At 39.6% G+C, this 17743-nt stretch overlaps 1 protein-coding gene across 1 annotated transcript in view; it reads right to left on the reverse strand.

The window, feature by feature from the left end:
• Positions 1-17743, reverse strand: part of qless (decaprenyl diphosphate synthase subunit 1 qless) — a 236724-nt gene that overhangs the window by 89606 nt on the left and 129375 nt on the right. The window contains exon 3 of the mRNA XM_065222150.1: positions 1042-1209. Coding sequence (XP_065078222.1) covers positions 1042-1209 — 168 coding nt within the window. The remainder of the gene's footprint in view (positions 1-1041; positions 1210-17743) is intronic.

The raw sequence follows: 17743 nt of genomic DNA on the forward strand, positions 1-17743 counted from the left end.
TTAGGCAAAAGATGTGCGTCTGACTTCAAAAACTGTCGCATTAATGGCCCTTCGCTCATTTTCAACTTCTATTCAATTTTCATACTGCCGTACCCTAACGGAACTATCCACCTACCCTCTTCTAAAGATCATTCTCTAGCTAATAAATTATCACACTAAAGCTTCATGTTTGCATTTCCAACCAACTCTGAAGACACTAACTTCGCGTATGAAGTAAAATAAAAACACTTTGAATAAAAAGTAAGTGTTCAACTTCAACATTTAATGGATTTGAGCTAAATCTGTGTCTTTAAAACTGATTGTCATGTCTTAAATACGTTTTCATATTTTTAACGCATTTCATAAATAGCATTCTTGTTATAAACCTGGACATTATCCGCCAAAGTTATGGAAAAACCTGGAAAACTCTTGGGAACTTTATTTAGCCAAATGAGTGGACACCCTGTAGATAGAGAAGTACGATTAAACGTAAAAAAAAAGCTCTATACCAGGGTCGTCAACACAAGGCCTATCCAGAAGAATGATCAATCTTGAAATAAATTCACGTTTAAAAAAGTTTGAAATAGTGACTTATTACAAGAAAACGTGACTTTAGTGAATTGGCCTTAATAAAAGAGACTTTTTAGTGACTGGCTTGAAAAAAGTTACCAAGTCACTAAAAAGTGACTCGCCACAAGCCTTGGTGTTACACTGTCTTCGATTTGGTAGCAAATCATTTGAAGTACAATATCCATGTATAACATCAAAAACACACCAGAACGGTAATGTGACATGTTTACGACATTAAACTGACCATAACATGATGGTTCCGAACTCATAAATCAACCCCTCTCAACGTCAAGCCTATGGTCCCATCTGCGATCAAGATATTTAATTACCATACACGCGTTAAATGCCCCCTACTCTACGGAGTTAGAAGTCAGAAAGATTACGATCCCGCTCGTAGGATGATCGTAAAGTTGGAAGGCAAAACAAATGCCAGGCCGGGTGCGTCCGAGCCGTTAAAAACCCGACACGCTTAAATCTAACCATTCTACTTACTTGTCTGATATCTTCGAAGATGTATTTGAGCTCGTCGTCCAGCAGGATGTACGGATCGATGTTGTACTCCCGAATCGGACCGGCCGGCTGCTGTGTGTGGACGGAGCTGTAGCCTCGCATGCAGGGGTGTGTAACTGCGGAAGGCGGAAGGAGCTGTGAACTGCATGGCTGTGAAATCGAAAGGAGAGACAAAGAAGAAGCGAGATTAGGTCGATTGTTATGTAAAAAGACAATACCGGCGATGTTTGATGATGATGATGATGATGATGTTGACACATTCTAACGGAGGCAAACACCAAATGGCTGTGTGCGCCGACACACACGCCAGAAGATAGGTGGCGTGGCAGTTAAATATTTATGATACACATAAAATGCAGACCCAGCGCGCTCGGTAGGTGTGAAGGAAAGTTGAATCCAATCAGCATGCAAATAATGCAGTTACAAATAGCACCGAAGGAAATCGAGTTTGAATTGTGCGGGCAGAGTTTCCCACGTTTGTGGGTTTAGTGCAGGTCGCGAGCTTCCTGAAACATTCAACCAGCACTGTCACAGCGCGGCATCGACACTGCGAAAACCAGCAGCAAAAGCGCAACCAATAGGCTAATGAAAAATCTCACGAACCGGTTCGGCACTAATTTGATTGATCTAGTCCAAATCGTTTATCTTGCCCCATTGGAGGACAACCGAGAGCAGCACGGTGCAAAATTGGTATCAAGTGCACATCGTAACTGTGTCATGCACCCCTCCGCCCCGTGTCGATCGGTCGGAGCAGTAGTTTCTCGTGAACTCGTGAGAGATTGACATATTCCACTGTGGTAGCCGGTACGACGACGACGACGACGACGGAGAGGTTGCATGCCGCTTAGAACACAACCTTCAAGTGCGTGCGAGTTGGAAGTTCATGGAAGCTGCGCGGCCCATCGGCAGGCACACCACTCGGTGCCGCTCAGTGGGTGATTGTGCAAATCAAACATAACCACCAGTGAAAATATGACGCTCGTTTCTTGTCGCGCTGGATGAAATCCATCAACGCCAATCGGTTAATCACCTCATCAACGGTAAACATTCGCTGGCAGTTGGAAACGGGCAGAGAAAAACAGGCACCCTAACCTATGCCGGCACCGTCAGTCATACTCTCAACGATGCACACCGAAGACTCACCGAAAGCAACGGAAAAACTGTCCTCCATCTCTCCTCCTACAACGACAACAGGTGGCTGGTCTACACGAGAGAAGCGGAGAAGGTTCGTTCACTTTCGCTGATTGAAGTCTATTTCATCCCGTTGTTGTTGTTGTTGTTGTTGTTGTTGTTGCAAGTGTTTAGATGACGCTTCCAAAAGACTTGAACGCCTGGTCAGGTGACGAACTCCCGAACGATTAGCTCATCAGGCGAGCTTTTTCGATTAGGTACTGCCCATCGCCGCTGCCTTTGTGGACTGGATTTCATTGGTCTGCTGCTGCTAATCACACGGTCCGCTTGTCTCAGATTGAGCAATGGAAGTTCTTGCAAGACTACGACTGTTGAACATAATATGACAGGTCATTTCATAATCGAGAGAAGCTGCTGGTGCTGCTACTGTTGTGATCGTTTTAATTGAACCAAGCCGTTAGTTTAGCGAGACATGTTTGTGAGCAGGCAGAAGAAGCAATCAATTACGGTTATGTTTCAATTTGTTATTAAACCTCAAAGCTCCGCCAACGGGGGCCAGTTGATGCAATTTATTACGAACTGATTGAAGCTAAACAAACAAGAATGGGTAGAAAAAGTGCTGGCTGGTGGGAATGACATAGCAGTTAAATATCGACAACCGTCGAGCATTGCTTGATTTGAAATAAATATGTGTTTGCTACTGCAGATAAGGCTAAATCGCTCCCTCGAAGCTTGATAGGGAATTTCTTCTGACGCAAGAGGGAAAGTGATTAGAACCTGGCGCCTATTTACATATGAAGCACTTGTTTTTAAAGCCGTCATAAAAGATGATTTCTTGTCGATTTAGGAAATTTCCAGTTGGAAAAAGGCAAACCAAATTCCACTTATGGTAATGAGCTCACCTGATGCAGTTCTCGAAAAGTGATTCATTGTGCACGTCTTTCCTTATTATATCGGCAAAAACCCACCTGCACTGTACTTCTGTAAACCTGTTTTTTGAATCGAATGATCAAGGTCTTTTTTCGTGGTAAATTTTGCTCGATTTCAGCCCTCATAGTGGACGAAGCTTAATCATGCAATCATGTACGGCGATATAAATTGGAGCCAGTAATATTGAACCTAGGTGCATTCTCCTATTGCTAAAAATTGAGATGAAGGTCTCATCCAGTGCAGATCTCTATAGAGCAGTTCCAGGCAAAATAGCGAAAAAATTTAAATCGAACTTCACCGATTTGTGTGGAACTTTTCGAAATTGTTTGTTATGGGAAATGACTCTCATTTTTGCTAGAATTCAGTGTCAAGATTCAAAAGGAAATCTGAATTCAATTAATATTCTGATAATCTTTCCAAAGGGTGTCTTATTGTGGAGAATTTCAAGGTAATTCCGAGGAAAACTAAAAGAAAATTGAATTCGGTGGACAGCTTCATCGAAATTTCATTTGAATATGGAATGGACTATTCTGAGAATTTCACAAATTATTCCTGAAGTTAATGAATCTGCCTTGAAGTTCTTTTGTAGTTTGAGAAACTAGTCTGACGCTTACAATACCACTCATCAAATTCTTAAACTTCCCTGAACCTTATAGGACTTCCTAAAGTTTCCGTAATTTTACTAACAATCATGAATTTTGGTTTAACAATTCGCTGAAATTCTCTAAACTTCTTTAAACTTTATGTGACTTCTCAAATGTTAACGGAACTGGGTTCTCTGTTCTTTTCTGAAATTCTCAAAACTTCTCTAAAGTTTTTGCAGTTCTCATGAAGCTTGTTGTACTGTGCTGAATTTAATTGCACCACCCTTAAAATGTTTAAGCTTCAGTGAACTTCTGAACTTATACGAAGAATTTTTAACGCCTCTGAAGTTATCTGAAAATCTAGGAACTGCTTTAAATTTCCCACTAATTTTATGAAACTGACGAGACTGACCTCTCCCTGAAATTTCTCCAATTTTCGGAGCTAACTAAACTTCTTTCAAATGCTCCCGCATTTTGCTAATGTTCATTAAAATTCCTGAAGTTCGCGGATCTCCCCTGAAACTCCATAGATTTCTATGAAGTTCTCGAAATGTTTCCAAAGACCACTGTACTTCTGTGAAGTTTTCGAAGTTTTTCTAAATTTCTGGAACTTTTGTGCTCCCGCAATTTTCATGGAATTAGAGCGAAATAATTATTATAGTTTTATGATTTTCACTGAAGTTCTCATGATTTTTCTGAAGTTCATGAAACTTCCATTAAATTATCGACACTAATTTAAAACTTCTGCAATCGTCTAGACTTTCCTGGTGTTATTAAAACTACCTAAACGATTATTGAATTTATTTAAAGTCCTCTAGACAGCCCTGAATTGATCAGCATATTTTAAGAACCCGCAATTTTATTGAAATTAATTGATTTACATTGAAGATTCCACAATCCCTTAACTATTAGAACCATTAAAAACGCTCACTTATTTTCCCTGAGCTTATCTTTGCTTACCTGAAGTTCTCTAAATTTGTTTAATAATCCGGCAAATTTTCTGATAAAGATATATTCAACATTCTCTCACGTTTTTGGATTAATCATAGAATTTTTCTAATCGTCCTCTAAGTACTCGGAACCTCACTGAATATCATGAAACTATCTTAATTATAAGTTCTCTGGAATTTTTTTAAGATATTTATCGCTGCTTACTAAAAGTTCTCGCATATTGTTTTTTTTTTAAATTAATCGAACTTCGTTGTTATTCTCTAATCAATTTAGCTGAATTTTCACAATTTTTAAGGTTCTTGAAATCTCCATGATACAACACCCTTAAAATATTCGCACGTTTCCCGGATGTTCAAATAATTTTTATCACGTTCCAGAAGTTCTATCGGAGCTTTTCTGAAGTTTCCGAAACTTCTTTAAGGTTTCTACAATTTTCTTGAAATTATTTGAACTGCCCTTTGATTCTCTGATCTGTCTTGATGTTCTCGAAGCTTCCCTAAAGCTCTCAATTCTATTGCAGATAAATTTCCCTGAAATTCTTTGGACTTCTGTGAAGTTCCTGAAATATTTCCAAAGTTTTCATAGATTCTTTGTACTTCCCTGAAATTCTCGGAACATCTTAAGGGTTCTCAGTTTTTCTAAATTTACGATTATAGATATTTAAACTGCTCCAAAAAGTCTGAACTAAAGTCATCGGAACCAGTGATGCAAAATATCATGACACTCACGTGACACTCGTCTTCGCATCAACCGACTATCGCTGACAGATCGTTTTGTCACGCAGTGAGAGTTAGAGCCATGGCAAACAACAATCACCAGGTCGCTGCTCACAAGCAAAACTTTACACTCGCTGCTGATGATAAAAAGCACAACGAAAACAGCGAAGACTTCTGCAGTACGATCATGAAAAAAAGCGAAACGACAGAAGAAAATGAAAACAATGCCTGCGCATTCCAAGTTCGTCTCGGCAGGCGCGACTGTGTGAGTTACAAACAAAGCAGGCAACATGAAACGGAAACTGTTGGGCTCACTCACCAACACACTCACATAAGCAAGCAAAGCAGCAACTGCTTCAAAACGAGCACAGATGAGTGTCGCGATTGTCGGGAATGACCAGATCGGTGATGGATCACAACAGAAGACGACATTCACCAGTTGCTTTTTACTTCTTCCGTCAACTTGATAGATGGTCATGGAGTGAGCTTCGACGAGCTCATTGATAAGAATGTACAAAGCCTTACTACCATCAGCTGTTTGGCGATCGTGATTGTGATAGGTCGCAACTCTGATCGGAACTGCTCTTAAGCTCTGGAATTCCCCAAAGATCTCTAGATCTAGCTTTTATGAGAGGTGCTTAGAACTTTTTGAAAAACTTGCACAATACCCTTCAAGGTTTCTTTTATAAAAGTTCCTGAAAATTTTCGGATGTTAAAAGAACCGATTCGAGGATCTTAAACCTTCCAGTAAGTTCCCCATAATTTCAGTATGTTAACTTCCCTTATGTTCCCGCAGTTTGTTTATGGAGCTTCACTGAAATTCTTAGCATTTCGTTTCATTCCTCAGAACTTCTTCAAAGTTCCTACAATTGTTGTAAAGTTAATGGGACTGCAATGAAGATCTCTTGATATAAAACATTCAATTTTTCCTTAATTCAAAACCAAACAGTCCGTACCAAAACCACTAACGGTAATGTTTTTCAAACCCGAAAAATCGTGACAGCTCCTTAAAATACAAACCGACCGCGGGCAGAGCCTACTCCCTACCCAAGTAACCATTTGGGTTTTATTAAAGTCTTGCAGACCATTGTTTAGACTAGAAGAACGCTTTAAAACTACGGTAAAACCTGCAATGATACTTAGGTAGTCTCAACCATTTCAAACTAGCGAACAACGAATAGAAGATTACGAATCACATAGAAGAGTAACCCTTTTTCCATGTTTCAAGATCATCTCCGATGGAAAATAAGCCGAGTCTTGTCCCGTAAAATTTATTAGGAAGGCCTCGCCATGTTTCGGCAATCATTCATACAAATTAAAAAAAAGAGGTTGTATCCAAGACACGACCGTTGATTTGACGTAGGATTACTGCTCGGTATCAATATTCGGCGACTGTGTTAGGGAAACCACTTTTTTTCCCATCACGGAAACGCCTCGTTTTCTGATGACAAAATTACGCATTTTCGTGAACAAAACACACGGAATGTTTGGTTTATTCAGTACATAATAATAAAAAAAAACCAAAAATTGATTGAAGGAATTACTTGCTAAAATTTACCAATCGCGAGATATTCGCGATCAATCATATGAATTCGACATTTTTTTCTTTTTTCTAGCGTCCTGGAGAAAACCTTACCTTAATTCGAAGGGTTTCTGGTTTATTGATAAAGGTCATGTTGTATCCGGTCATTGCAAGAATTTACTGTTACGCATTTGACCGCAAACGTTTGATTGCTGAGTACATTATTAAAGAGCTTTAGGGGTAATGTGGCTGGCAGCAAGGCGAGCGAACGTTCAATGAAAATTAACTCTTAAACAACAATAATTTATGGTGGTCCTGAAAAGAACCGTTTTGTCGTGATGGTTGAGTAGTGCTGAGTTATTGGGGTGTTCAACACAGATGAGGCTAGCGAGCTATATGTTGTTTGGAACGAGGATGACGCGATGGCCCACAGCTATTCACGAAAGGCTACTGAATCCGATCAGTAGCGGTGCGGCTTCTTCCTCCTTCTTCGGTGAATCGAGGGCTCTTGCGGACAGTTTTAATAGCTAGCTGCTTGCAGATTGCCTTTCGTTGTGTACTGGAGAAAAATGTACAACGCCACACGCCAAAAGCACTGTTGCTGTTGCTGCTGACGACGACCAGACACCACACGCAAAATTCGATTTTGGAATCTGTGTTAGGGAAAGCGCTTTTCACAGGCAATCGGTGATAGTTATACTCATCGTGCAATTTTCAATAGTGACCGTTTGAAAAATGATAAAGTCTTAATTTTGACAGATTCGTAGAAAAATGATCTATTCATTGGCCTATTAAGAATTAAAATCCATTATCTCCCACCACTTCCATGCCGCGACCGACTTTGGTTTTTGAAATTGCACCCCCCAAATGTTGCCTTAAAAATACATGGTTTGTTTGATTTAACTTATGAGAACTGACATCCGATTGATGAACTTGACTGATATCCAGAAAATAGAAAATAGAAATTGTCGTGATGGTTGAGTAATGCTGAGCTATTAGCAACCGGTGGAAACTAACGATTTTAAATTGGCTCACTACTTGACTAGCCTATTGGTCCCAAGCACATCGATTTACATTACCCCATTCAAGTCGAAATTCTAGTACTACACTATGTTTTTTTTTATTCGCTATGAAAGTTTGACAGATCAAATGAGGGGTTCGTGGATTTTTCCATGTTTCGAGGGATGCATCGATTAGCTTGGGACCGAAGAGAGTACCAGAGCTGAGCCGAAAAGTTGAGCACGTTTCTTCGGGACCTTCTCGTCTTAGAGTTACCCCTATGCTATTAGGGTGTTCAACACATATGAGACTAGCGAGCTTTACGGTGTTTGGAACGAGGATGACGCGCTTGGCATAGATGGCCCACAGCGACTCACGAAAAGCTACTGAATCTGATCAGTAGCGGTGAGGCTGCTTCCTCCTTCTTCGGTGAATTGACGCTCAATTGGGCAGGAGCTCGCCACGCGCCGAAAGCACTGCTGCTGCTGCTGGTAATGACAACCGACCCGACACCACCACACACGTTGATGGAATAAGCACCGTTCGGCGAGACCGGATGGAATTGGATTTTGAAATCTGTGTTAGGGAAAGCGCTTTTTGCAGACAATCGGTGATAATTTTGATCACCATTGCAACAGTTGGACATTTGTGTAATTTTCAATAGTGACCTATTGAAAATTGATAAAGTGTTCATTTTACCAGATTTGTAGAGAAATGTTCAATCGATTGGCTTGTTTAGAATTAAAATCCATCCGCTATTGACAGAGTTGTAAGTGGTCAAAGCCTGACCATTTTTCGTAACGCGGTCGATTTTCGTTTTTTCAAATTGCACCTCCAATATTTTACCGTCAAAATTAAGAAACGTTGACACTTTCTGTCGTCTTGATTTGGATCTAGAGATACGTTAATAAGAGGCCAAATGCATTACGAGCGTCACCAGAGTTTAACGGTGGTATCAGTCAAGGTCTCCTACTGGTTTGTAATGATTTGAGTGGTTCGGTGGCCTAATGGCGCATCCATTTGCATAGTTTCATGTCACCGGGCTGGAAAGTATTCGAAGAGATTTGCTGTGATGTAAGGTGCTCGGTGACCTAGTGACAACCGTTTTTGCTCTCACTCTTGCTTCTTTAGTTACTTTATTTTTGTTGGTCCAAAGCGTCCTTTAAAATTTGGCCTGATGTACAACTAACTCGGTTTCTTGACCGTCCTACTCTTCCACGATCTTGCTCCATTTGGTCTAACTACATATTCAATTTTTGTGGAATTAATCATTTTGTTCGACCATTTTCCACAGAGATGGCGCTGTTCCGCTGGTAGGAAGTGATAAAAATCCCCATATATAAATTGAGAGAAGTGAGAATAATTCGCTTTCGGTGTAAATTCAGGTCAAAAAAAGTGAACCACAACCTAAAGAAATAAGTCAGGCGCTTTGTCGTTCAGTTTTTTCCCGGAAATTAATGCTAAACCAGCTACAATTAAATAAAAATGATTTTTCCCCATACAATTTTACCTGCTTTACTGCCAGTCCCCAGCGAGCCAAAAAAAATTCAAATTTGAGAGAGAAATTCTCTCTCACGAGCTCAATCTCTCAACATGCCATGTATTTTGTTGACACTCGATTTGTGATTTCCCTTTCACAGATTACAAAATAGAGTACCTGACACTTCAAAACATGTCTGGTACCTCCATATATGCATTTGCTTTAACATTTGAAGTCCCTCCTTTTTTACATATTCTGCGCAAATGATACTTTATGCCCCGCCCCATACAAAAAATTCGGCGGGAGATTCTGTGAGGGGTGAGTTATTTTGTGTGCAGAATGTGTAAAAAAGGAGGGACTTCGAATAATAATCTAAATGCATATATAGAGGTACCAGACATGTTTTGCAATGCAGTGTCCTCTGTGAACAATTATAGGAAAACAGATTGTGTCTAGTTTCCGATAGATTTCACCGCAAACAACAGCTGTGACATCTGATGGAACATGAATGCAGAAGCTTGACAAAATGATCAATTGGTGTCCGGCATTGTTACAACGTATCCCTTCCACCTATAGCGATTTTCTAGGTACAAGATTCACCATAGAGTTGCGCCAGCTCGTGGTTCATTCTTCTCCTGCAAGCACTGTTTTCATCTACTTCGCAAAGATGGTCCGTCGTTCGAAGATAAAACCGTCAATTTTTGAGTAACTAGGATTTCTAGAAAGATCCAGAGACCTTTGAAAATCCTAGAAACTTTCGGAACCTATGGAGCCTTCAAGGCTAACAAAGCATTAAGATCAAAGATCAGGGTACTTTTGGAACACTCTGAAAGATTTCGGAAATTATTGTAGTTTTTAATGTCTGAAATTCTTGGAATCCCGACAGTTTCAGAAGTTGTGGCTATGGTAGACTGAGTGTAGGAAATCCTAGCTCAACTCTGTCTGCCACAGTGAGGTTTCTGGAGCTCTGGTGCAAAATTCTTTGGTTATTTTACACGCTATGAATAGCCCCAAGAGTGGCGAATATCCTAAAGTTTCTCGGGTGGAAAAACCGGGATTTTTCAAAGTTTTTGGAGCATTCGAAAAGTAAGATGGATGAATATTCACCTTTAACTATTCATGGAACTTAAAGTCCCATGATTTTTTCCTACAACCAATTCTCATTCAGTCATTCCATAGCAAAACGATATAGTGGTTCTCAGAATTTCGTAAAATTTTGTAGTTTTGTTCCTTATTGCAAGATATAAGCCCCGTATTTTTTTTAATGTTGTCATTAGAGTGACCATTTCCATGTTAGGGTGGTCCAAAACATCGATTTTTTTTCAAAAATGACTTTTTTTTTATAACTTTTAAAGCACTGGCCGATTTTAAAGATCGAAATATCCAATAAAAGTTAATTCAAAAAACTTTTTAGAAAAAATATTATTATATTAAAAAATTGGATTTTGTATTGTAAAACATTGATTGTGTTTTTTATGGTTTTCATGGTTTGGGGCTCTTCATAAACTACGTAGACAGTTTTTTGGGATTCTTGACCCTCCCTCTATCCCCCTGCGTAGACAATTGTCCATACAAAAATTTTAAAATTTGTATGAGCCGTGTCAACCCCCCACCCCCCCCCCCTAAACTGTCTACGTAGTTTATGAACAGCCCCTTTAAAGACAGAGAGCGCAATATGCTTTAATATTTTTCCAGGAAAATTTAGGCTTTTTTACACAATATATAAAAAAAAATGCGGTCTATATCTACAAACCATGAAAACCATAAAAACAATACAATGACTTCAATACATTATCCTAATTTTTAATGTTATTATACTTTTCCTAAAACGTATTTTTAATTACCTTTCATTTGACATTTAGATCTTTGCTTCAAATGTTAATTTATTTTTGAAAAAAGTCCTTTTTGAAAACCATAAAAAAAAACACTTTTTGGACCACCCTAATAGGAAATGGTCACCATAATAAAAAAAAACCCGGGTCAAATATTTTACTATAAGGAACCAAACTACAAATTTCTACCAAATTCTGAGAACCACCTTTTGCTATGGAATGACTGTATTTTAAAAATTTCAAGATCCGGATCTTAGAAAACTGTTCTAGATTATGCTAGATTCAAAATTCTGAGAGAAATATTTTAGATTGGACTTTGGATTTTGAATTAGTAAAAATATATGTCAAATTTCCAATCAAATTCCCGGTTGATTCCCGGTTCTTCCGGTTTTGCGATTTTGCCGGTTCAGTGGTCACCCTGTGAATAGTATGGTTTGTTAAATTACTCAATTTATTACCGCAGCGACCACGAATTTAGTTCGAAACACGGTAAAAACCTGAGCTAACCCACCTATGGGGAGAACTGACCCTTCTTATCAATAGAAATTCCGGCATATGATGTGTGGTAATAGGTAAATTGTCATTTGATTTGAGGTATCGCATGATGGATTTTGAGCCTATTCAAAAATTGATCACACCTCCGGAGGTTTCCGGAACATGACCGGATGTGGCAAATGTCGTCCTGGGCACCCAAAATAACTACCATTGAACTGGTTTTTACTTTCTCATGTCACTTTATGTGTCACATTATGGGTTTTATTAGTTTCAGGTTGGATGATAGTCTCTTGGCCCATACAAACCGGAACATGTTCCAGCCATATCGCCGGAACCAGTTGACCGATTCAAAAAAAAAAACAATCAAAAGCGTTCTATGAAGCCGTGGTACCTTTCATTTGCTGGTTATTGCGTCCAGTTCACTTCAGTGGTTGCCAAGAAACACGCCTTTAGAAAAAGCTTCTTTGTAAGAAGAGTCAAAATTATGAAACGGTAATATGAATCGGTAAACGGCTTAAAGCGATGATATGAATTTAATTACCGATTAGATCACTATAGATATTTCATAATCATGTAGAACAGAAAATGCATAAAGTAAATTAATCGGAAAAAATACGAACCGGTTCGCTAGACACTTCCAACCGGTAATGATGCATATGTATTTTTAAATAAGCTTCCAAACAGTACTGAATTCTAATTTTTATCACCACCCCCTATATTAAATATTGAACCGGTTCTAGGCAAAATTAGCCGACGAATCTCGAAGTGTCCGAAAACTGCCAGCCGCCACTGTCCATACAGACATGCTACTAGGCCAATAGGCCAGCGGTGGCGGCGCGCTTCGTCGTCGTCGTCGTCGTCGTTGTTGTCTAGAACACCGAAAAGCGCACACCAACAACGGTTATACGGCGAAGGCGGTGGTGTATTGCGCGGCACGGCGAACCAGTTTCGCCGCTAGGGGTATTTCTTTCGCGCATTTACTTTGTATATTCCCCGTTCGTCGGCACCGATAATTGGCCCACCCGAGGCAGGCAACTACTTTTTTCTGCTTCTCGTAAATATGTGTACGCACAGCGTATCTGCGCTTGTCTGTTTCACTCACTCGTTCGCCTTTATTAGATAAAGTTAGGTAAATCTATCGATGATTGATCAAATCTGGCTCCCTGACAGCTTCCACCCCAATAATGCAGCGTTTGATTGATCGTTTCTCTTTGTTTTTTTTTTATTTAGCTATTCGTTTGTTACTAGCCACAAGGTAGCTCCACCGGATCCCGAAGAAAAATGGTCTTGAATTTGCTGTAGCAATTTTCTATCGCGATCAGTCAAGCCGAACAATGGATTTGGTCCTAAGTATCTAATTTCGCTTTTATTATTAATTAGGCTTCAAAAACGTTTCTTGTCGTATTAGATGCTAGATTATGGCACAGATAAACAGAAGTAACTCTTTCTCCTCAATCGTCGTACACGCATTAAACGGTCATTTTAAAGCTTATTCCAATAATGAAAATAACTGGAAATGTCACTACATGGCTGCGGGGATAGACTTTGGACCTAATCCATGTTTCGGCTAAATATAGAATTTAAAGCTCAAAATTCCGACTAGATGCCAAACGAAGCTAATTGTAGATTTGTTTTATTCGGCTCACCACCTGCTGCAAGGCAATTCGCTTGCTAAACAAAGTGCAAAATTTGTTTATGCGAAACTGGATTCCACCGATTTGATTTAACACTTCCGCATGTGTGCCGACGATGATGTTGAAACAATGGAATCTGTCATTCTGCGACGATCATTAGTCATTATGTGAACGTGCCCCTCACACACACACACACGCACTCGACCAAGGTTTACACCATATACTTTCACGAATCCCTTTGACCCAATTCGGCGGAGCCGATCGCGGACGGACCAGATGTTGTAACTCGAGAGAAGCGAGAAACCAACGACCGCAACCAAGACACGAAGACGTGACATTCATTTTTACATCATAAAATTCGAGTTGCGCTAATTACTGCGCTGAACTGGACACGTTTGCGGTGGTCTCTGTCTGCGCAACAACAACAATAACAACAACCAAATCAACAATGGAATGGAATCCGTGGAAAATGAGAGCGAGAGTGAGTGCGCCGCTACGGCTGCTGCTCAAATCCAATTATCCGTGGTGGCCGTCCATTAATTAGCGCGGCGAGGTGTGGCCGGGGGTGGGTGGACGCTTCAGGCAGGCCTGGGAAAGATTCGTTCCGATCATCGATAAGTGCCCGACGGCCACACAAAGCCCTATTGTTGTCCGGTGGCAATGACAAACCATCCGTCAAGCGCGGCACCTTCAGAGCGGACAGGTGGCGGATTCGGTTTGATCGGTTCGGACCGATTTGCTGGATTCGCTGACCGCATAATCAGGGCAGCAGTGATTTGAATATGAATGGATGGAGTGTTCGGCACGTTCGCATGTGGTCTGCAGAGCAGGTTGTAGGAATGCTGGGAGAAGGCTGAGATTGAGGGTTATAAAAATCTCTCCTTGTTAAATTTATGGCAAAGCCGATTGGCGGCGGTGGTTGAACTCGTTGATTGGCTGAAACCGGTCGGAACGGGGGATTGGATTGGGAGATATTGTTCCGGGCAAAACAAACCCTCGTGGATGGGAGGATGCTCCATTAAAGGGGGAGAGCAATCCACCCTTAATCCACGAAATATTTGCAACAGGAAGCTGGACAAGCTCGAAGCAATGTAGTTTTTCTGACATGGAGAAACATGAGAAGCAAAAATCAACAAGCAAGCAACTGCGGATGATATTACAAGCTGTGATATCGTAGCTACGAATATCAAGCTAACAAAACTCACTAGCTACAATTCCAACCAAACCGTGTTGAGTTTGAGTTTCATGATTTTGGATTTACACACGAATGCGACCTGAAACTATCGTTACTGCCCGCAGCAGTAGCTTCGTGTTTGCCATCGGTGAAGAGTAAAGAGCGATAGCAAACTATATTTTCTCTTTCTAAGAAAACGATGTGCAACGGAATCATTTTTGTGTCGAGTCAACTCTCGGCTTCATTTTTACATGTTTTGAATAATCTCGCAATATCAAACGAGCTTGTAAATTCAATATGAAGCATGATATTTTGTTTCAATGGAACTTAATAAAAATATCATTTGATTGACGATTTTGCCAACACTGCTTCACGCATTCATTTTTGATTAACTTGTTCCCCATAGCAAGGTGCCGCCATGCCGTCAGTAGTTGCAACATCAAAACGGACAGACTTACGGTAATCCTTTGAAAAATTACCGACTTCTCAATAATGCAATATACTTTCAGACTAATGTTTCCCATCTTCTATGAGTCTTCTTCATTGCCCTCCCAAATTTCCTACAGCCACCCGCTCACCAAACAGCCATATTTGTTTACAATCAAAATTTGCACGTCAAGATTGCGAGCCACTTTGTCTTCCAGCAGTGATTCCAAGATGCAACGATAGCCATTAGACACAATTTGCCTCTTCTCGTGTAACCAACTCCAAACAAACAGCACTTTAGTGAGAGCGATTCGCCTAATCTCGGAAAAAGCGAACCTTTTGTCTGTCAAGCGGCGGTTAAATCGAGTGCAACATTGAGCCCCGACCGTGACGTTTCCCACTAAAATCTTTTTGGGTGTGATGACGCTTGTGTAACATATCGCCCAAACTCCCACGACGACGCCGGTGGCGAATGCGTCTGAGCAGCCACCATCACCCCATTAGCAAGCACTTGGCTTCGTCTCATTTCACTTTTTCTTCTTCATCTTCTTCTTCTGTTTTTTTTTTTTTTTGGTTATGTAAAGCGTGTCTCGGTGTCGTTTGTTTACGATTTCAAGTATCATCCTAACACAGATGACACACCACGAACAATGGCTGTTATTGTGCTTGCTTGTCTCCTTCTGTCTATGGGGTTGATAGGTGAGATTGGTGCTGCTACTACCGGGGTGAATGATTTCGAATTTATATGGTCGTTTTTTTTTCGCACGGTTTTGTTTGATGAACCGTTAATATTTCAGCCTGCATCGCAGGAGGATTCTAGTTTTTTTCTTTTGCGAATGACATATGACAGATTTATTGATCGTGGGATGTGGTTTTCATGGAGATTTATGCATATTTAAACGATCGTTGACCCTTAGGGGTCGAATGGAAGGTACTCTTGAAGTCTAGTAGGCAATTATTCAAATTGGACGCCTGGGCGTATTTGGCTATGTTTAAGGAGTCGAGTGGCATTCTCAATGTATTTTGAGGATAAGGAAATCTATCGGTGGATTTGAATGAAGTGGAAAACAATCAAATTCAGATAATTATTTGTTGGAATATAAATCGTAGGAACGAAACTTTGAAAACCAGTTCTGGGGACAAAACCGTTTTGCAAAGAAGACCTATCTGTCTACTAGGGTTAATTCATTCAAATTTGGCACAGTTGTTGAGGACCTCAATGCAGATCGGAAGAACCATTCGAACTTGACCTGCATTTGTTTAAATAAAATATATTGTTTGATTCAAATCTCAGTATCTTAAATATAGCTCATTATACCTATAAGATATTTTGAGGAATTAAAGTCTATTCGATGTAAATTTTTGAATAATCGATGGCATATGTGATTTTATTTTTTTAAATACATCCAGAAAATACGTTTTTTTCAAATTTAATTTGATACATATTTTTCGGTACTCTAAAAATAATAGCATTGATCTGGAAAAAATGGATTGATCAGTAAAGTTGTTTCTACAACTTTTACGAAGTCAGCCAACCTCAATCTTCTGAAATAAAAAAGTTTGTATCGCTGCGCCATCTTTGCGGCTAAAACTTAAACTAAATAAAAGTTTTAAATAATCCAAGAAACTTTACTGAAGACGTCATTTAAATAGCAGAGCGTAATTTTTATTTTCCTGCTAGATTTAACCTAGCCCACTGTTCATTGGAAAAGATTTTCTGGACTAAAACTTATGTTTTCTGCGTGAAAAATTATAAAAATAAATAGTGGAAAAAACTTCAAAATTTATACTAAAAGTTGATGTGCTACGATTTTGTTCAATTTTGAGGCCTCTGCTGTATACAATTCAGAAGAGTTAGCATGCTTAAACATCATTATAATTTCAAAAAATGTTCTTTTTTGTATTGAAATTTTTAACAGTTTGGCGAGAATATATTTCTTTCAGAAAAGGTAATCCATTTTCCTACAACTTTGTCTCAAACGTCATTTTGATTGGAAGTGACATTTTCGAGTTATAATTTGTAGAAAAATCTCGAATACACCATTTTGAAGTTTTTCGCGAGATTCAAAATGGCCGAATTCCAGCACAAACTTGGTTCATTGCCTTTAGCTAACAATCATGCAAAGTTTCATGGAATTCTGAGAGGTAAAATCTAAAATTTGTTTATTTTGTATTGACCAGAAATTAAGCTGGGTTTTCCAGATTTTCAAAATCATCCTCCAAAACCGGTTTCGGATGTTCCAAAATTGGTCAATGTTTTCCTAAAACGCAATAAATTGAGCTTGAGGCTCAAAGTATTTTTAAATCATAATAAATCCTCCAGAATGGGATCCGGATGTCAAAAAAGCGACCAGTATTGCCCAAAAACGCAAAAAATAAGTTGTCCTCGGTTTTATAAATCCGGATGAAAACTGAGTGAAATACTAATCTGACTACAATCTTCCAACATCGGTTCCGGATGTCCAGAATGTGGGCAATATTGCCCAGAAAAGCAAGAAACTAAGCAAGGTTATAGAAATCAGGATGAAAACGGAATGAAATAATGAATCTGACCCTATTTAGGGTCCTCCAACATCGGTTCCGGATGTCCAGAAAGTAGGCAATATTTCCCAGAAGAGCAAGAAACTAAGCTGAGCGTCCTAGATTTTCAAAATCATCCTCCAAAACCGATTTCAGATGTTCCAAAAAGGCCAATATTGTCCAAAAACGCGACAAATTGAGCTGGAAATTTCTTAAAATTATGATAAATCCTCCAGAATAGGATTCGGATGTTAAAAAAAATTACCAATAGAGAGCAAGGCATCCTAGGT

Source organism: Ochlerotatus camptorhynchus, unplaced genomic scaffold, assembly GCF_037179485.1.
Source record: "Ochlerotatus camptorhynchus isolate MF236.1 unplaced genomic scaffold, CSIRO-AGI_Acam_v1.1 ptg000158l, whole genome shotgun sequence".
In the NCBI taxonomy this organism is placed as follows: Eukaryota; Metazoa; Arthropoda; class Insecta; order Diptera; family Culicidae; genus Ochlerotatus; species Ochlerotatus camptorhynchus.